This window comes from Euleptes europaea, chromosome 5 (genome assembly GCF_029931775.1).
Source record: "Euleptes europaea isolate rEulEur1 chromosome 5, rEulEur1.hap1, whole genome shotgun sequence".
Classification (NCBI taxonomy): domain Eukaryota; kingdom Metazoa; phylum Chordata; class Lepidosauria; order Squamata; family Sphaerodactylidae; genus Euleptes; species Euleptes europaea.
The window spans coordinates 109,154,839-109,176,496 of record NC_079316.1 but is presented as its reverse complement, the minus strand read 5'-3'; the positions used below and the strand labels follow the sequence as shown (position 1 = coordinate 109,176,496).

General features: G+C 44.9%; 1 protein-coding gene across 1 annotated transcript in view; it reads left to right on the top strand.

Moving 5' to 3' along the window:
- Positions 1-21,658, top strand: part of LOC130478392 (heparan-alpha-glucosaminide N-acetyltransferase-like) — a 158,905-nt gene that overhangs the window by 30,714 nt on the left and 106,533 nt on the right. Inside the window, exons 6-7 of the mRNA XM_056850533.1 lie at positions 10,983-11,100; positions 17,080-17,193. Coding sequence (XP_056706511.1) covers positions 10,983-11,100; positions 17,080-17,193 — 232 coding nt within the window. The remainder of the gene's footprint in view (positions 1-10,982; positions 11,101-17,079; positions 17,194-21,658) is intronic.

Sequence of the window (21,658 nt, the reverse complement as noted above, 5' to 3'; positions counted from 1 at the left end):
GTGTTCATACGATTTAATGATGTTGATTATTGAGAGGTCTATTAAGGAAGCTGAATTAGCTGAGGAGGAGGCAGAGAAACTTAAATCTGAGGTTAAGTCCACTGTTTCCAATGAGGTTTTTGTAACACAATTAGAACAACTGGAGAAGGATTTGGATAAATATGGATCTGACATTGACGCCTATAAAAAACGCAAGTTCATTCGAGACCAGGAGGATTTCAGTAAAGATAGGGTTTATTTTTGGAACAGTAAGGACAAACCGCGCCCCTTTAAGACTAGAGGGGCTAGAAATTATTCCGACTCTGAGGGTTCCTCCGGAGAGATGGGCGGATCTAGCATATCCAGCAATGGTTCTTATGGCTCTTCATATTACCTCCGACCTAACCGTCGGGATTTTTCTTATGCACCGGGACCTCAAAGAGGACCCCGGAGGAAACAACAGCCACAACAAAAACAGACCTAGTAGTAAATTTGTCCTCACGGACATTCACACAAGAAGAACTCACCGTTTTGAATTTAGGACTGGGCTTCGTCCCTACACCAAAATACTCGGGTTTCCAGACCCGGGTAGACCTTTATAAGCTCTTCCGTAATATTAAGCTGAAGGAATTTTTTAAAGGACAGGACAGGACTGCTAATGAGTATAGTCAATTTCGGGGTAAATCTTCTTTCGTCCCCAAAAATCCTGGATTCCAGGTGAATACATTCCAAACTTTAGTACTAAGAGATGTGGACAAGTTGGAAAAGAGACGCAGATGGCAGAGTGACAAGACCAATTTCACTAGGGAGCAGTTTCAGATTTTGGAGAATATCGCATCTGATCCTAATATCATCTGTAGACCTGCTGATAAGGGAGGGGCTTTGGTCATCTTGAACACTGAATCGTACAATCGGGAAAACTTAAGACAACTAAATGATAGGAACTTTTACAAGCCATTGTCTGCTGACCCTACTAAGAGGGTTATGAACATTATTAAGACTGTCATTTATGAGGGCTTATCCCTTAATTATATAGACAAAGCCATAGCAGATTTTCTTTTGGTTAAACATCCTCGTGTTCCTATTTTCTATTCTCTTCCCAAAATTCACAAATCGTTAGTTGACCCACCTGGCCGTCCTATTATCTCTGCCATAGGAAGTTTACTTGAACCTTTGTCTAGGTTCATTGATTTTTTTCTACAACCTTTTAGTAAGCTCACTGTCTCCTACATTAAGGATTCTAGAGATTTTATTAATAAGGTTGAAAACTTACCTCTGCCTTCAGGAGCGGTGTTAGCCACTTTTGACGTCTCATCTCTCTATACAAACATTCCCTTGGAGGAGGCAAGAAATATTATTGATAGATTGCTTAGCACTAGGATGGATCCTAATATTCCTACTCATTTTCTTCTCAGTTTAGTTGACATCATTTTTGAAAACAATTTTTTTAGGTATCATGAATCTTTCTTTCTACAAACACAAGGAGTGGCGATGGGTGCAGCATGCGCCCCGTCTGTGGCCAATATCTACATGATTTCGTTTGAGGAAATTTGGACTGAGCATCCGGTTTATTCAAGGCATATTCTTTATTATTTTCGTTATATTGATGATTTATTTTGTATATTAGATTCTGGTGATTCTTTTGACATTGTGTCTAGGACCCTCAATTCGTTGAATTCTAATCTTAAGTTTACTGGTTCATGTGACAAACAAGCCGTTGCATTTTTAGACCTGTGGGTCTTTAGGACCCTGGAGGATACCATTGCTGTAAAGCCCTATCGTAAACCCACAGATGTGGGCGCAGGTCTGCATTTTACTTCGAATCATCCTCTGCACCTGCGCCGCAATCTACCATACAGCCAGCTTCTAAGGCTTAAACGGAACTCTACGTTCCCTTCGGACTTTCACCCGGCAGCACGGGAGCTTTGTGGTGTGCTTAAGCGCAGGGGTTACGAAGACTCTGTTCTGGCTCCAGCACTGGACAGAGTGAGAGACAAAGACAGAAAGGGGCTTTTGGAATCTTCCTCACACTCGGATGAGCAATTTAAGGGGGTATTTGCCTCCTTACAATTTAATCATCTTACACATGAACTTCAACGCATCATTAGACGCCACTGGCACGTCTTGTTTAACATTCCAGGCTGCTCTAAACCACCTATTTTTGGTCTGAGGAAGACCAAATCTATACGGAATTTTTTGGTTCGAACCGACAGCATCAGGAGCCTTCCTAGGGTTAATATCCAGGGACACCACAAATGCGGCACGTGTGCTATGTGCCCGTATAGCTTGCCTATCAAGGAGGTCAGTTCCTCCAGTTTTAATTTTAAATATTCTTTACAGCAATTTACTAATTGTCTTTCTAAAAATGTTATATACGCGGTCTTATGTCCCTGTTTAAAAATTTACATAGGCTCCACCTCCCGACAATTAAAAATACGTATCAGTGAGCATAGAACAAGGATCCGTTCAAAAACTCTGGAGGCTCCGCTCACTGAGCATTACATCCAACAGGGCCACTCTGAAAATGATATTCTGTTTTTTGCCCTATGGCAATATAGACCTCGCCCATATCAACACCAAGATATCATGAAGATTTTACACCAACAGGAGATGAGATACATCCATTTATTTAAATCTTTAGCACCTTTAGGACTCAATAGTGAGTTTGATTTGACAAGCTTCCTTTAAGGCTATAATCCGTTTCAGCTGTGCAGGCAGACTATTTCAGTTATAATGAGGGTCCAAGTGTGACTTGATACCAGCTATCAGAGATAATAAGAAGCCCTATGGGTCGCTGGTCACCTCTGGGTAAGAGATACATACGCATATAGATATATATATATATAGGTTCTATTGTATACATTTGTACAATTATTGAATTTCTGTATTATTAGAATTTGTGGGGTTATATTATTCATTGCAGAGGACGCTGTACCCGGAAAAATACAAAGACCTTGACTGAAGAAGCGATTGACTGCGAAACGATTCCACTATCCGGAAAGATCGTTTCAATTTGAACATTTATTGTGGACATTCATAATTTTTCGTTATTTGGAATACGGTGAAGTAACCTGCGTTAATTTTCTTTGGAATCTCGGGAGGATACCCGACAGTGAGACAGCTGGTCTTCTCACCTACTGTGTTTCTAATTGGAACTCACCTGTGGACACACCCCTGCTCTTTATACTTTGGGTTCCGAACTGTCTCCATATTTGAGTGTTTGCTTTGAGTTTTTTATGTTATGATTATTACACAATAGTTTCTCTTGAACTGAGCTGTGGTGCTGTTTGTTCCCTTAACTACACGTTAATCAGCACATGTAGCAATTATTTAGTACCTGGAGGTTGGCAACCCTAACCCTATGGCATTATACCCCAATGAGATCTCCAACTAGTATATGGAGGTTGCCAACTGTAGCCCTCATTAATACTTGGATGGGAGACAACTAAAGGGAAAAAAAGGGGGGAAAGAAACTCAACCTGAAAGTGAGGGGAAACCAAAGGGGTTGAGCTAAACACCATCTAGCATAACAACAAATAAATATACTTTTATTGTATATTGTGCACAATTGTATTTAAAAGCACAGGGCCTAAAATACAGGCCTCCTAAAAAGCACAAAGAGTAATTGGTTACAAATATTACAAACACATACTCAGTTGATGCTGATACATATAAAGACCAAAATCTGACCAGACACCTTTCGGCCTTCTAGAGGCCTTCCTCAGTGGCCATACATACACAATTTCACAATACACATCCTAACATATGCACAAACAAGGTTCAAGCCTTTTATTCCGTGTAGCTTTGTGTAAAATACAGTTAGTCCGTGTGTCTTATAGCATGGCTTTCGGCTCACACCTTGTATCGGATGTCCAGCATATCAGGATGTGTATTACATCAACTGCCGTGAAGGTAAGAAAGGCCGAGTCTCCTACTACAGTCAGCTAACTGTATAACTGAATGGCATAGTCTCCCTACTACATTAGCTGACTTCAGGTGTGAGAAAAGCAGCGATCATACTATGCTGTCACAATGGAAAGGTTGTTGGCCGAGAGTAATTTCTTTAGTATTGTGAGAATCCGTTTTTTAAAAAAATTCAGTGGGATATAGCATATTCAAATCAAGAAAAAGTGTATTAAGGAGCCAGCATGGTGTAGTGGTTAAGAGCGGTGGTTTGGAGCGGTGGAGTCTGATCTGGAGAACCAGGTTTGATTCCCCACTCCTCCACATGAGCGGCGGAGGCTAATCTGGTGAATTTAGGGTTGCCAACTGCCAGGTAGTAGCAGGAGATCTCCTGCTAATTCAACTGATCTCCAGCTGATAGAGATCAGATCACCTGGAGAAAAATGGCTGCTTTGGCAATTGGACTCTATGGCATTGAAGACCCTCCCCTCCCCAAAGCCCACCCTTTTCAGGCTCCGCCCCCAAAATCTCCCACCGGTTGAGAAGAGGGACCTGGCAACCCTAGGCGAACTGGATTTATTTCCCCGCTCCTACACACGAAGCCAGCTGGGTGACCTTGGGCAAGTTACAGCTGTTAGAGCTCTCTCAGCCCCACCTACCTCACAGGGTGTCTGTTGTGGGGAGGGGAAGGGAAGGTGATTTTAAGCCGGTTTGAGTCTCCCTTAAGTGGTAGAGAAAGTTGGCATATAAAAACCAACTCTCCTTCTCCTTCTTCTAACATAGCAAGGCTATATGCTGAAGAACAGTCTGTTCTATCCTACTCAATGTCTGGATTTTTTTAAAAAAAGTCATATCAAATTTATAATAAAGCAGATCAAAAGAAAGAGGAAAGTGTAAAATAACCAGACTGAAGTTTTCCTTGGGTATCCATGTGCTGTATCTAATAGTATACTAGGTGGCTGGGGTCAATCATGAGACCAGACCACCCAGAGAGGAGTAGGGTTGCCAGCTTTAGGTTGGGAAATACCTGGGGATTTTGTGGGTGGAGCCTGAGGAGGGCGGAGTTTGGAGAGGGGAGGGACTTCAATGATATAGAGTCCAATTGCCAAAGTGGCCATTTTCTGCAGAGGAAATGATCTCTATTGGTGGGAGATAAGTTGTAATAGCAGGAGATCTCCAGCTAGTACCTGGAGGTTGGCAACCCTAGGGATAGCCCTATCCTCCATGAACATGTCCACTCCCCTCTTAAAGCTTTCCAAGTTGGCAGCCATCACCACATCCTGGGGCAGGGAGTTCCACAATGTAACCATGCTTTAATCTTAAAGGAGTAAAAAGCCAAGGGGAACTTTTGGAAAGCTGTGTGTCTGATCTTTCTATATTTGGAATTAAAAAAAAAAAAAAAAACACTGTCAAACAATAAATTCTCAATCCATTTAACTTTTTTTCCTCCGGTGGACTTTTGGTCTCAAAATGTTTTGCGCTGAGACTGAAAATGAAAGCCTTAAAGTAACTGAAACAATTCATGCGGCTGTAACTTTCTCAAGCGGATGCAGATAGCAGGCAATATAATAATTTCAAGAAAGGTATTATTTTTAATACAGATTTCTCAGTTAATGCCTGTCTGATTGGCGTGGCATAAGTCGTGCTTAATCTTTTTAGATTTCTGACTGGATTATATTAAAATGTGGTTGAATGTCATCTTGTTTTGTGTGGAATTTGCTGCCTGGGTTTTCAGCTTCCGCCAATGGGCTATGAAATTTCCCAAGAGTAATGAAAAGAGACCCGGCAACATATCATATGATCAAAAGCCAAATACTAACCCAATCAAATCCCAGTACAATCTAACAATTTTTTTGTAAATTGATGGAAAGCTGGTAATATTATATGGCCCCATTCGGTTAATCTGAATCAGAATGGCTTCCTCAATTTAACCCACCAGTTCTGTTATTTTTATTCTTAATCCCACTGGTATAAATTATATTTGGCCTTTAAAAAACAATAGGCCATTGATATTTTTGAAAGTATGGTTGGTATGTGTAAGCAGTGCCTACTGCGATTTTCATTTTTTTAAAAAATATACAGATATTATTTCAGTAGATTTCTAAAATGCTTCATAGCTGCCCCTTGCATGTGGGAACACAAATTAGATTGTCAACCTCTAGGTACTAGCTGGACATCTCCCGCTATTACATCTGATCTCCAGGCAACAGAGATCAGTTCCCCTGTAGAAAATGATCGCTTGGGCAATTGGACTCTATGGCATTGAAGTCCCTCCCCTCCCCAAACCCTGCCCTCCTCAGGCTCTGTCCCCAAAACCTCCTGCCGGTGGCAAAGAGGGACCTGGCAAACATAAACACAAAGGATAGGAAGAGTATGGGGGCATTTGGTTTCTTACCCGCCCTCCCCAGCCAAGGCCAAGCTGAAGGCGGGTAACATCATTTATACCATACATCAAATAACATTAAAATCAATAAACATTTAACAATAAAACCCTATAATTTAAAATTGTTAAAATCCAGAGATGGCACCCAATTTCCACCATGTAGACTGAGACAAACAGGCACGCCACCCCTTCAGATCCATACAAAGTTTAACATAAAAGGAAGGGGGACAGGGTAGCCAGCAAAGATGATACCTGCAGTAAGGTTGCCAACCTCCAGGTACTAACTGGATATCTCCTGCAATTACAATTGATCTCCAACTGATAAAGATCAGTTCACCTGGAGAAAATGGCAATTGGACTCTATGGCATTGAAGCCCCTCCCCTCCCCAAACCCTGCCCTCCTCAGACTCCATCCCAAAAACCTCCCGCGGGTGGCAAAGAGGGACCTGGCAACCCTAACCCGTGGCTGCCCTCAACTATAGGTAGGATATAGGTAGGTAGGCCTGACCTGGATAGTCCAGGCTATCCTGATCTCATCAGATCTCAGCTGCTAAGCAGTCAGCTGTGGTTAGTACTTGGATGGGAGACCCTCCAAGGAAGTCCGAGGTTGCTACACAGAGGCAGGCAATGGCAAACCACCTCTTTTTATCTCTTGCCTTGAAAACCCTACAGGGCTGCCATAAGTCAGCTGTGACTTGATGGCACTTTATACACACACAGGAATAGCTGTTGTCATTATTGGCCAGATGGACCAGGCCAGTCCAATCTCGTCAGATCTCGTAAGCTAAACAGGGTCAGCTCTGGCTAGTACTTGGATGGAAGACCACCAAGGAAGTCCAGGGTTGCTCCACAGAGGCAGGCACTGGCAAACCACCTCTGTTAGTCTCTTGCCTTGACCTGGATAGCCCAGGTTAGCCCAATCTTATCAGATCTTGTAAGCTAAACAGGGTTGGCCCTGGTTAGTACTTGGATGGGAGACCACCAAGGAAGTCCAGGGTTGCTACACACGGCAGGCAATGGCCAACCACCTCTGCTCGTCTCTTGACTTGAAAACCCTGCAGGGCTGCCATAAGTTGGGGATGACTTGATGGCAAAAAAAGAGAGAGGACTCTGCATGTAGTTGTTAAAATCCTGCCCAACAAAAAGGGCCCTACAAATAGTGTTGCCAGGTCCCTCTTCACCACCAGTAGGAGGTTTTTTGGGGCAGAGCCTGAGGACGACAGGGTTTGGGGAGAGGAGAGACATCAATGCCATTGAGTCCAATTGCCAAAACGGCCATTTCCCCCGGGTGAACTGATCTCTATCGGCTGGAGATCAGTTATAATAGCGGTACCTGGAGGTTGGCAACCCCACCTACAAAAGAGGGTAATCCCAACCCCAAAAATCTCACCATGTGAAGTGGGGAGCATGGAAATACAGGGTTTGCCTCGGGCAAGTGATATTCCGTTAAAATTTATGTATTGTCCTTCCGTTCTGCCTGGCCGAGTTCCTCCATGAGAGTGAATGAGAAAGTGGAGCCCCTTCCGTTCTGCGTCCCTGTGGTGCTTGCGCAAACAAAAGGAGAGCACATTAAGAATAAATGGCTGTAATGGACTGCTGGGAATACTTCCCCTGTAAGTGGACAGCGAAGCTGGACGGAGCCCAGAGCTTTAAAAGTAGGAAACCTGCTGATTAATCCTCAGATTCACCACTGTAAATGTAAGCACTTTTCAAAGGCCGGATGGCTGCGTGGAAAGGACTATGTCTTAGCGAACAGACGGCCTGATCTGGAAGAAGTTGAACCATGTTCAGGATGGTCAAAACGGGCAGACATCCAAGGTTCGGTCATAAGGAGGCAGGCCGAATTTCGTGTCCTAAGAGGGTTGGTCAGCTAGGAAGAAGAAGAGGTTGGTTGGCATTAGGGTTGCCAGGCCCCTTTTCACCACCAGCGGGAGGTTTTTGGGATGGAGCCATAGAGTCCAATTGCCAAAGTGGCCATTTTCTCCAGGTGAACTGATCTCTATCAGCTGGAGATAAGAAGAAGAAGAGTTGGTTTTTATATGCTGGCTTTCTCTACCACTTAAGGAGGAATCAAACCGGTTTACAATCACCTTCCCTTCCTCTCCCCACAACAGACGCCCTGTGAAGTAGGTGGGGTTGAGAGAGCTCTAAGAGAACTGTGACTTGCCCAAGGACACCCAGCTGGCTTCATGTGGAGGAGTGGAGAATCAAACCTGGTTTTCCAGATTAGAGTCCGCCGCTGATATCGAGGTGTGGGGAAACCAACCTGGTTCACCAGATTAGCATCCACTGCTCCAAACCACTGCTCTTAACCATTACACCATGCTGACTCTCAGTTGTAATAGCAGGAGATCTCCAGCTAGTACCTGGAGGTTGGCAACCCTATTTGGCAATAGGGTCAGCCCTGGTACGTGGTTGGATGGGAGACCCCCAAGGAAGTCCAGGGTTGCTATGAAGAGGCAGGCAATGGCAAACCACCACTGAACATCTCTTTCCTTGGAAACCTTACAGGGTTGCCATAAGTTAGCTGCAACTTTGAAGCACTTTCTACTATGTGTATACAACATAGTTCAATCCAATTTATGGTGACCCCGTAGGGTTTTCAAGTAGGGTTACCAGGTCCCTCCTCAATGGACCTGACAACCCTACTTGAAACCTCAACAGGGTTGCAATAAGTTGGTTGTGACTTGACAAAACATTCTGCCACCACTGGGAATCTTTGCCATTAGGCTTAAATGTTATCATACTTTGTCATCCATGTGCTGATTAACTGAATACCTTTGTTTTAAATAGGAATCTTTTCTGTTAGATTCAAATAGTATCATATTTTATAATCGGCTTACTGATCGACTGAATATTTCTATTGTACTTGTAATCCACCTTGATTCCCAGTGAGAAAAGCAGACTATAAATGAAAACAAAAACAAAATCCCTTAAGATACTCTGTGGTCCTTGGTATACTGAGTTAAGAGTAGGCTGGGGCCATGGTTAGCTGTAACTAGGATAGGGCTAACTAGGATAGGGATTTCACATATGGTCCCCGCTGTCCAGTGCTGGAGATGTATCTGGGAAGTTAAGTAAAAGAAGGGTTGAGCAGAAGCCTAAAGTGCAACGAGGAGAAGAAAGGTTGCCAGATCCCCCCACACAACCGGCAGGAGCTTCCTATCAATGTTGTATACCCATATTCCCTTCTGTACTTCAAGAGGACCAATGAAACACCGTCCTTGATAGTCACCACTCCTAAAGTCTTCTCAAATTATTCCTGGTTCTAAGCCTGAAGTCCATGATATGTTGATTGCTAAATGACAAGTAAGATGGGCCTTGTCAAATAGAGACTCAGCATGATGTGGTGGTTAAGAGAAGTGGACTCTAATCGGGAGAACCAGGTTCGATTCCCCACTCCTCCACATGAAGCCTGCTGGGTGACCTTGGGCTGCCTTATACCAAATCAGACCCTTGGTCCATCAAGGTCAGCATTGTCTGCTCAGACCCGCAGTGGCTTTCCAGGGTCTCAGGCAGAGGTCTTTCGCATCACCTACTTGCCTAGTCCCTTTAAGTGGGGATGCCAGGGATTGAACCTGGGACCTTGTGCACGCCAAGCAGATGCTCTGCCACTGAGCCATAGCCCACCTCCCCTTAGTGTATCCAGTGCTTTAGATCCTGCAAGTCAGGTTTTTGGGATTTTCACAAATCCTCAGAGGCGCATGTTGAAATCTTAAGTCCATCAGCAATTGGGGCTACCTCTCTGTTTCTTGGCGGGAGGGTTGGGGGATGGGCACAGCTGCCACTATGTCCCTTCAGGCTGTAGCCAGAAGTGATGTGACAACACAGAGGCTGGCAGTGGGTTTTTTTCTTTAGTTTTTCCCCACCCCCACGTGGAGTGGTAATGGACAATAGAGAAGATCAGCGGGAAGCCTCCAGCTATAGTGGGAGCCATGGCAACCCTAATTGGCCCACTGAGGACCAGGTGGTGGCTGGAGATCTCCTGCAATTACAACTCATCTCCAGGCAACAGAGATCAGTTCACCTGCACAAAATGGCTGCTTTGGAAGGTGGCATTATAACCCATTGAAGCCCCTCCCCTCCCCAAACCCCACCCTCCTCAGGCTCTGCCCCAAAAAATCTCCAGGTATTTCCCAACCCAGAGCTGGCAACCCTAACCCTACTCCAGGTGGTAGCTGGAGATCTCCTGCAATTACATCTCATCTCCAGGTGTCAGAGGTCAGTTCACCTGGAGAAAATAGACAGTTTGGAAGGTGATCTCTAAGGCATTCCCTCCCCTCTACAAACCCTGCCCTCCTCAGGCTCCACCCCTAAAATCTCCAGGCATTTCCCAACTCGGAGTTGGCAACCCTAATAGTTTACCAAGGAGCGGCCCCATAGCAATTCCTCCATAGCATCTGAAGCTGAAACAAGCCTTTGAAATTTGGCTCTGAATTCTTTTGCGTGTGTGTGTGTGTGTGTGTGTGTGTAAAGTGCCGTCAAGTCACAGCCAACTTATGACGACTCCTTTTTGGGGTTTTCATGGCAAGAGACTAACAGCGGTGGTTTGCCAGTGCCTTCCTCTGCACAGCAACCCTGGTATTCCTTGGTGGTCTCCCATCCAAATACTAACCAGGTCTGACCCTGTTTAGCTTCTGAGATCTGACGAGATCAGGCTAGCCTGGGCCATCCAGGTCAATTCTTGTACAGATAACCTTAACCTTTCTTTCTGCAGTATCATGGAGCTGGGCAAGAATTCCAGGTGTTCTGCAGCGTCTTGGATTTACTTACTTTGTTTTGGCTTTGATGCAGGCCTGCTTCGGCATAAAGGACCTTGACAGCTATCAGGTGAGGTGCAGATGCATATTCGCACGCCACAACATACGACAACCTCTCTGGGTGTGTGTGTCTTTGTTAAGGTTGCCAGCTCCAGGTTGGGAAATTCCTGGAGATTTAGGGGGGGTGGAGCCTATGGAGGGCGAGGTTTGGGGAGGAGAGGGTGAAGGAAAGACACGGACGCTGTGTCTTGATTCGTGAGAGAACCAGGTCTGCCATCTGAGTGGAGCTCTCAGGTTTTTATTAAGAAAGACACATAATGAATAGCAAGGTTGATCAGTATTTTAGACAATGGAACTTAGGCAAGGCATACCACGATTAATGATTAATAAGATCAAGGCATAGAGAAGACAATGAAACATTCCTTTCTGAGTACAGCATTCCTCAAGCAAACACTGGCTGTCTGTTACATAGGATGATGAGCTTAGTAGACTTTAATCTCTTTAGAGTTGCTAATCCCTTTAAGGTTGCTCCACTGAGGTCATTATGCAGCTAGTGAACTTTGCACTGTACTATGTGATCAGTATTGAAAGTGGACTTTGGCCGGGAGCTTTCCAGAGACCTAGAGTTTGTTATAACCAATATTTCAATATGGCAAGAATCAGGGTTCTGTGGAACCAATATTAAAATGGCGAGGGTGTGCCCAGCCGCCAATTAATTTGACTTCAAAAACCTCTACAAGAGGGACCTAGGGTTGCCAGGTCCCTCTTTGCCACCGGTGGGAGGTTTTTGGGGCGGAGACTGAGGAGGGAGGAATTTGGGGAGGGGAGGGACTTCAGTGCCATAGAGTCAATTGCCAAAGCAGCCATTTTCTCCAAGTGAACTGATCTGTATTGGCTGGAGATCAGTTGTAATGGTAGGAGATCTCCTGCCACTACCTGGAGGTTGGCAACCCTACTATAATGCCATAGAGTCTACCTTCTAAAGCGGCCATTTTCTCCAGGGGAAATTGATCTCTTGTCGCCTGGAGATCAGTTGTAATTCTGGGAGATCTCCAGGCACCACTGGGAGGTTGACAAATCTAGTCTCTGTGCATCACATAATTGGGAGATTGAGCATGTGCAGAGCCTTAATTGGAACCTTCTAGAGCTGAAAGATTTTTGAGGACAGCTTCATATGAAGCGGGCTGTGAAACTTCTTTATCCTGTGTCAGACCATTTCCCCATCAGGCTCAATATTACCCATTTTGGTTAGAGACGCTGTCCGTGGCTCAGACCCCCAGTCATGCAATCCAAGGCCTTTTATGCATGTCTGTTTCCTTCACGGTCACCCCTCCGATGACTTCGGGACTTTGTTTTGATTATGCGTGCCATTTCTGATCGTCAGAAGTTGCCTCGCTCTCCCCAGCCTTTCTCCGTGTTTTGCCCACGTTTTCAATTTTTTGATAAAATGGGTCCCTCAAAACATGGGGAAATGCAGGGGGAGAGTGAGGTGACCTCTGACAGTCGGAAACAGCATGCATAGTCAAAACAAAGACCCAAACTCATTCTGAAGAATTGGTTCAGTGTGTTTTCAGTTCAGCAAACCTGGGAAAAGCCACCTATTGGCTAGCAACTATATCATCACTGACACACACAAATGAATCCCCAGAATAGTTTTGCAGCTGTTTTGCAAAAAAAATGAGAGGATGGATATATATCTAAATGTATATATTTAATTTAAAAATGCATTTTGAAAAGCGACTGTTTGGTGGAGGTAGGAGGAAAAGGGCATGACTGACGGGTGAACTGGCATTTGATTTGCTACTGTGTTTCAGCAGCAGCCAGAATAGTCTAAACTAGTCTAGCTAAGCAAGGTCGGCCCTCGTTAGTGCTTAGGTGGGAGAACCCCAAGTTAGACCACAATTGTAATGCAGAAGTAGTCAATGGCAGGGCTGTCGCGCACAGCTTGTCTGGACTTCAGGAGTTTACCTGGTAGCAACTTCACACCACGCAGTTCTGCTATGTACAGTTTATTTACAATATCTACACAGAGTCCTTTGCTGTTAGCATTCACAGCTCTGAGCATCAGCATGCTCCGCCAGCATATATATTTCAGCAAGAGGTAACTCACATTCACTATACAGACTTATATACACATTCATGACCAATCACAGTTCACCTGAGATGAGTCATTCTGGAAATCCCCATTCCTGGCTGTACAAACTGGATCAAACCAGCCTCATCACATGACTTAGCTGTCATTCTGATCAGTATGATCTGTTTAGCAAACTGCAGACTAGGCATAACTTTGACATATGTTGACAAGGGCCACTTCTGTTCATCTCTTGGTTTGAAAACCCCATGAGGGATCGCTACAAATCGGTTGTGACTTGACAGTTATTATTGTGGTGGTGGTGATGGTGTAGTGGTTAAGAGCAGCGGATTATTATTATTATTGTTGTTGTGGTGGTGGTGTAATGGTTAAGAGCAGCGGACACTAATTTGGAGAACTGGGTTCGATTCCCCACTCCTCCACATGAGCAGCAGACTCTAATCTGGAGAACCGGGTTCGATTTCCTGCTCCTCCACATGCAGCCAGCTAGGTGACCTTGGGCTAGTCACAGTTCTCTCTTTCAGCCTCACCTACCTCACAAAGTCTTCTTCTTCCTATTACTGCTATTGTTATTATTGCTGTTATTATTATTAGTTTAAGGATAAGGCAAATTGCTTAGCAGAGCTCATACTATGGTTGAAGGACCAACTATGGATATTGTTAAAAGATGATGCCTGTCTTCATGCTCAGAAAAGGGAATGAGTTTCCATCGGATTCCAGTTTGAAAAGAACAAGACATTAATTAGGGAAGCGCTACAAAGCCTGTTTCTAAGCTGGCAGAGAAGTGAACTGCGTGACCTCACCCTTCCCCTCCCCGATCCATTTCCTCTTATCGCTGACTTGGAGAACTCTGTTTTAAATTTGGTTGAAACGCATATTTATAGACCAGACTCGAGTATCTTCTCGTAGTGATAATGATCTACTAATAATGATAAATACTGATGAGCTAAGCATGCAATTACCCGGCAGACCACATGGACTCAATACTCCCTTTTACAGGCTGCTGGGTAACCGTCTTTTAATAACGGCCTAAATATATGTTTGCATTGGAGATGGCGACCGGCGCTCAAACGGTGCTTCAAAATGATGCATAGATTTTATCTTTTCTTCCGTCAGCCAATGTGTCTTTGGACAGACAGGTGTGTGCTGTTCCTCGATTGCATCACCAAGACCAACCTGAGAACATTTGGAACCATAGGTACAGATTTAAAAAGTGCAGCTATATACATTCTGTATCAACTGATACTAATCTTTGAATCTACACAAACTTCTAAATCTTTGACTAAGCATAAAACATAAACATTTATTCTCTAACCTTAATATAATCTGTGAATTATTCGTCTCATTTAAGATTACCATATATTATATTGAAATATTAATATAATATTGGTTCCCCACTCCTCCACATGAAGTCAGCTGGGTGACCTTGGGCTAGTCACAGATCTGTTAGAGCTCTCTCAGCCCCATCTAATTTACAGGGTGTCTGTTGTGGGGAGGGGAAGGGAAGGAGATTGTAAACCAGTTTGATTCTCCCTTAAGTGGTAGAGAAAGGGAATGCATGATGTATGTGTGTTTTATGTGTTTTATCAAAAATAATAAAAAAAGTTTTTAAAAAGTGCACCCATATACATTACCTCCACCATCCATATTTCAATTTTGGCAAAGTGCCTTCCGTTCCCCTCGCTCCCGCATTTCAGCCTCTTCTCATCTTCCAGGAAATGGGCTCAAAGTGATCATTAGGGGTGTCTTTCCACTGTTTCAGAGATCTGATTTACGGCAGTGGCGCTCCTAGATTTGTGAGGGCGCGTATAGCTTCATCCTTCCCTCATCCTTCCCTCATTCGTGTTTCTTGTGTCATTAGGTAGGGGTGTGTGTCAAATATGAAAATGTCAGCATCCTTAAGGATCAAGCAGCTGCCAATTAGCACATTGATGCCATCACTCTACACTTCTTTGTATAAAAAAAGTTGTGGCATAACACTGAATGAAATCAGAAGAACATAAGAAAGGCCACGCTGAATCAGACCAAGGTCCATCAAGTCCAGCAGTTTGTTCACACAGTGGCCAACCAGGTGCCTCTAGGAAGCCCACAAAACAAGACAACTGTAACATTGTCCTGCCTGTGTTTCACAGCGCCTAATATAGTAGGCGAAGATGACTGGGGAAGGCACTGGCAAACCATCCCGTACACAAAGTCTGCCTAGTAAACGTTGGGCTGTGACGTCACCTCATGGGTCAGGAATGACCTGGTGCTTGCACAGGGGACCTTTACCTTAATATAGTAGGCATGCTCCTCTGAGACTGGAGAGAATAGGTACATACAGTTATTGTTACGATCATTGGCCAGCATAGGAGAGAATAGGTATGCATCATGACTAGTATCCATTTTGACTAGTAGCCATGGATAGCCCTCTCCTCCATGAGCATGTCCACTCCCCTCTTAAAGCCTTCCAAGTTGGCAGCCATCACCACATCCTGTTTCAGGGAGTTCCACCATTTAACTGTCCATTGTGTGAAGAAAGACTTCCTTTTAGACGTTTTGGATCTCTCGCCCTCTGGCTTCAGAGGGAGAAAAGCTTCTCCCTGTCCACTCTCTCCACACCATGCATAATTTTATAAACCTCTGTCATGTCTCCCCTTAACCTCCTTCTTTCCAAGCTAAACAGCTCTAAGTGTTTTAACTGCTCCTCCTTGGAGAACTCTCGTGGTCATGTTCACACTATGCATGTTTATTATTTTATTTATTTTCTTCTATTTATACCCTGCCCTCTGCAGGCCAGGCTCCGGGCGGCTTCCAACAATAATTTACAATGCATTACAATATAAATATCAGATTAAAACATATAATTTAAAATCATTACTTTCAATTTAACTTAATAAGATGGTGTCCTATCTACATGACATGAAATCAAAAGAAGGGTCTCCTCAATGGTGAGCATGGTCTAAGATGGATCTGGAAACCAAAGGTGACCCAAAAATTCTCAGGTCCCCCGGAGGGTAGAGACAGGATGAATGAAAGAAACAAGGGGAAGGGGAAGAAGGAACAAGAGGAAGAGGAACAAGAGAAGAGGGAAAGGAAGGGAAAGGAGGGGAGGGACAAGAAAGGGGAGAAAGGAAATGAAGTTTCTAGAATGGGTATCCACAGTGGTCTACCATTCGTATGGCTGCTAGAGTGCATTGTGTAGCCTGCAAAGCAGTTGATGATGAGGAGGAGGAGAGTTGGTTTTTATATGCCGACTTTCTTTACCACTTAAGGAAGAATCAAACCAGCTTACAATCACCTTCCCTTCCCTTCCCCTCCCCACAACAGACACCCTGTGAGGTAGGTGGGGCTGAGAGAGCTGTGACTAGCCCAAGTTCACCCAGCTGGCATCATATGTAGGAGTGGGGAAACCAATCCAGTTCACCAGATTCACGTCTGCCGCTCATGTGGAGGAGTGGGGAATCAAACCCAGTTCTCCAGATCAGAGTCCGCCACTCCAAACCACTTCTCTTAACTGCTACACCACGCAGGCTGCTGAGAGGGACAAATAGGCATTTTCCTTTGTGTCGTGACACTTGTGGACATGTGCAACAACAAAGGTCTAGCATCCCGCACATTAAAAAAAGATGCTCACTCCCTACACTTGACAGCAAATGATGAGGTACCTAAAAGCTGCATTTCTCTTCCATCAAAGAAAATCGTGATGGATTGCCCTCAGCTGTGGGAGGAGGGGAATCGCTCAAGTGAATGCAACAGGAACTGGCTAACGGGTCGTAATGGCTTCTCACACTGCCCGGTAGTTAAGAGACCCATTTCCTGTTGGTTTACATGCAGGGGTTGGAGGGGGGAGATGAAGTATGTTAGGTTTAAGGAACGATTCTAACCCCAATGGCTTCCTGAAATGGCCAGACGCATTCTCCCGAGGGCATGTGTTTTTTTGTGACAATGTGAATTTCCTTCTCTTTGAAGTTTGATCATAGGTGGGCTTCACTCAGAGACGTTCTTCTCTACTGGCCTGAGTGGATAATTGTGGCTTCCCTAGAGACGCTGTGGCTGTGTCTGACCTTTCTGCTGCCTGTACCTGGGTGCCCCAGGTAAGTGGGCATGAACGAGAGATTTTTTACCACAATAAGGATTTTAGCAATGGGGGGGGGGGGAGTTGATTTCTAAGATGCTCGTTCACTTAACATACCATACAAGTGAATTTTCTAAATAAAAGGCTGCAGTAGAATCAGGTACACGAAGAACAGTGGTGGATGGGAAATCACCGAGGAAGTCCAGGGTCTCTATGGACAGAAAGCCAATGACAAACCACTTCTGTTCATCTCTTGCCTTGAAACCCATACAGTGGGGATGTCAAACATAAGGCCCGTCGGCTGGATTCGGCCCCTTGACAGCTCTTATCTGGCCTGTGAGCCAACTGAAGCAGCTGACTTATGATGACCCTGTAGGGCAGGGGGGTGTCAAACTCAATTGTTACGAGGGCCGGATCTGACATAAATGCCACTTGATCGGGCCGGGCCAAGCCTCCCCAGCCCAGATTGAGAGTGTGTGTGTGTGGGTGGCTGCCTCAGTTGGCTTGCAGGCCAGATAAGACCTCTCAATCCAGCCCACAGGCCTTATGTTTGACACCCCTACTGTATGGTTTTCAAGGCAAGAGATGAACAGCGGTGGTTTGCCGTTGCCTGCCTGTGCGTAGAGGCCCTGGACTTCCTTGGTGATCTCCCATCCAAGTACTAACCATGTCCATCCCTGATTGGCTTCTGCTATCTGACCAGATCTGACTTCCCTGAGCCATCCCAGTTAGGACAAAAAGACAGGTATAACATTAGTAAATTATGGAGGAACTTTTCAAGGGAAGAGACGTTCAGAGGTGGTTTGCCATTGCCTGGCTCTGCGTGATGACCCTGGACTTCCTTGGTGGTCTCCCATCCAAGTCCTAACCACCCTGGACCCTGCTTAGCTTCCAAGATTTGATAAGATCAAGCTAACCCTGGGCCATCTACATCAGGGCATGTGAAAACGGGACTGTGGCTGTTCTCAGATCTTCAGCTGAGAGGATGTTCTAAGGCTGTGCCTGTTTCCTTGTTACTGAGGAGAGAACTGAAGACATATAGGGTGTTTGCAGTAGCTGTTCATTTGTGAATTTATTAGCAGAGCCTGCCAAAAGTAAGCAGACTCTCCAAGCAGACAGCACAATTTCTAATCCTGCATCATGTTCCTTAAGAGCAGCAGAACCAAAGTCCACGTGATGTTGGGGATACGCGAATGGATCTCCTGATGTGTAATGTAGCGGGGGGTGGGGAGTATGAATCAGGGCTGGAGGTGCCAACAGAGAGAGGTAATGCTGCATTGCACTGCTGTTTCACCAATAAAAAATGGCCCTGCTAAGCTACTTTAAATCCTGGTGAGGGAAAGACAGGCACATCTTTTTCCCTACCAGGCTTAAAGCAATCAGGGGCAATTTTGATGGGGAAAATGTACTGTGAGAAAGAGTTCAACTCTCCCTTTCCAGCACCATAGGCTTCATCTATAACGGGGCCCTCCGCAGCTGCTTTTTCCAGCTGAACTATGCACTAGGGAATTGGTTTAAAGATCCCTACTCCTCTACATGAATTGGTTTCCCCACTTCTCCACATGAAGCTAGCTGGATGACCTTGGGCTAGTCACAGTTCCCTCAACTCTCTCAGCCTCACCTACCTCACAAGATGTCTGTTGTGGGGAGAGGAAGGGAAGGCGATTGTAAGCTGCTCTGAGACTCCTTAAAAGTAGAGAAAATCGGGGTATAAAAACCAACTCTTCTTCTATCAATGGAGTCAGAGCCTTTTTTTAAAAAAGGCCCTAACATCTATATAACTACTTCCCCAGTTCTCCAGATTAGAGTCCACTGCTCGTAACCACTACACCACGCTGGCTCTTTAGACTCTTTGGAGGTCATTATTTATTTATTTTCAATTTATATCCCATCCTTCCTCTCCGGCCGAGGCTGGGCTCATGGCGGCTAACATAATCAAATAACCTACAATATCTTCATACCATGATAAGCAATAAACCTTAAAGAGAGCCACCGTGGTGTAGAGGTTAAGAGTGGTGGTTTGGAGCTGTGGGCTCTGATTTGGAGAACCGGGTTTGATTCCCCACTCCTCATGAGTGGTGGACGTTAATCTGGTGGAACTGGATTTGTTTCCCCACTCCTCCACGTGAAGCCAGCTGGGTGACCTTAGGCTAGTCACAGTTCTCTCAGCCCCACCTACTTCACAGGGAGTCTGTTGTGGGGAGGGAAAGGGAAGGTGGTCATAGGCCGATTTGATTCTTCCTTAAGTGGTAGAGAAAGTCAGCATATAAAAACCAACTCTTCTTCTTCCACTTAAAATTTAAAAAAACAGTTCCCAGTTATTAGTCAAATAATTAAAACAAGTGACGCTCAACTCTGGAGCATAGGGCCACAGTGGGCCTGGCAGAACAGCCCAGCCTCCCAAACTAATTCCAAGGGTCGCCATAAATTGGAAGTGACTTGAAAGCACTTTATGCACATGCGCACACAGATCTCCTGAAGAGAGCAAGACTCATTTCCCTGCTACCTTCCAAGCGAGACGCACCCGACAGTCCTTTCCATTGCCGTGTTCATCGAGGTCCAATTTCTCCAGATCCTCCCCCGCTTCCCCAGTCCAGTTTTAAAAATATCTGAAACAGCCTCATCTCCCCCAGTCAGACCAGGAATCTCTCCGCTAATGGTTTTTGTTGGGAAAAGACACATCCTTCAGGTGCAGAATCAGAAGATGGTTTCATTCCTTTTCTTTTAAACCCCTCGTTTTGTAAGTTGATGTCTCTTCTCATCTCCTGCCACCCCACCCCCACAGGGAAGGGCTGTAGCTCAGTGGTAGAGCATCTGCTTGGCATGCAGAAGTTCCCAGGTTCAGTCCCTGGCATCTCCAGTTAAAGGGACTAGGCAAGTAGGTGATGCGAAATACTTCTCTGCCTCAGACCGCGGAGAGCCACTGCCAGTCTGAGTAGACAATACTGACTTTGATGGACCAAGGGTCTGATTCAGTATAAGGCAGCTTCATGTGTTCATGTGTATTGAACACTGCCATAAGGGAACCAGAAAAGAAGAGAGAGGGTTTAAGGGTGGTTTTTTTGTTTTTTGCAGCTGTTCTTGTTTTCTGTTATTGATGCACGCCGAGTGATACAAGCAGTAGGATGGGGGGGGGTTGCCTGTATTTCTCATGTCCCCCCCCCCCCCCGTACCCCAGGATGTCCATCCTTCAAACTGGCACATGCAAGGTAATATGGCCATATAGTACATATCCTGCTGTTTTATCATTTAAAATAATGATCCGGCCATCAGCGGACACAGCTGGAGGTTTATGGAAGGGAGTGCGGCAGAGCTGTATGAGAGAGATCGAGATCAGGTTTTGTTTTAATCTGGGAAATACACATACCCTTGTGAATCACACAAAACTGTATTTGAAGAAGAAGAGTTGGTTTTTATATGTTGCCTTTCTCTACCACATGAGGAAGAATCAAACCGGCTAACAATCACCTTCCCTTCCCCTCCCCACAATAGACACCTTGTGAAGTAGGTGGGGCTGAGAGAGTTCGGAGAGAACTGTGACTAGCCCAAGGTCTCCCAGCAGGCTTCATGTGTAGGAGTGGGAAACCAACCTGGTTCACCAGTTTATAGTCTGCTGCTTCTAACCACCGCTGTTAACCACTACACCACGCTGGCTCTTATGGTGTCCTATATGAATTAATGACCTCCAAAACATCCTATCGTAAACACCTTTGCTCAGTGTCAGGTCTGTATCTCAGTTAGTTTCGTTTTCTCACCAATTTGCCTTCAAGGATTGTTTTGCATTTTTGGACTCTTTGAAGCCGACAGTAGTCTGTGGGAACTGCGGCGCCTCTGTACTGTTTGTTATCTGTAATCTCATGAAACTGTACTGTACTGTTGAGTGCTTTTTTCAATGCTTTTTTCTATGCTTTTATATTATCAAGTGCAAGCCAGTTTGCCCCATTGCTGTCTTGGGTTCTTTTGCTCTGTTAACCTATGCGACCATTAAACCAGCTTCTTTGGAGTACTTTGTCTCCTGCTGTGGTTTGTGGTTCTCGTTAGGGCAAGTGCTGACACTCAGGTCCTACAAAGTGAGAGCCATGGATTACTTGAATAAGTCAATTCATCTCCTGTTGGGGCTTCCTCTTTTCCTGCTGCCTTCAACTTTTCCCAGCATTCTTATCTCGGTATTGCGGGGAGCCAGAATCACATTCTCTAGGTCTCTGGGCCAGAGTAGCTACCTGGGACGGTACTGCACCCACCTTATCTCACCTAGTTGATACATGCCCTGAATTTTATGAACATCCTACAGGTTGATAATCCCTTATCTGTACATCCGATATCCAGACTGATCCAAAAACTGATCCTTTCAAGCTGGCATGCAGGCAGATCTGCACTGCCCAGACTCTTCGAAGTCTAGTTAGTTACACTTTTGCTTTCCGATGGATCAATGTACACAAAATAAATAAAAAAAATATTGTTTAAAATTACATTCAGGCTATGTG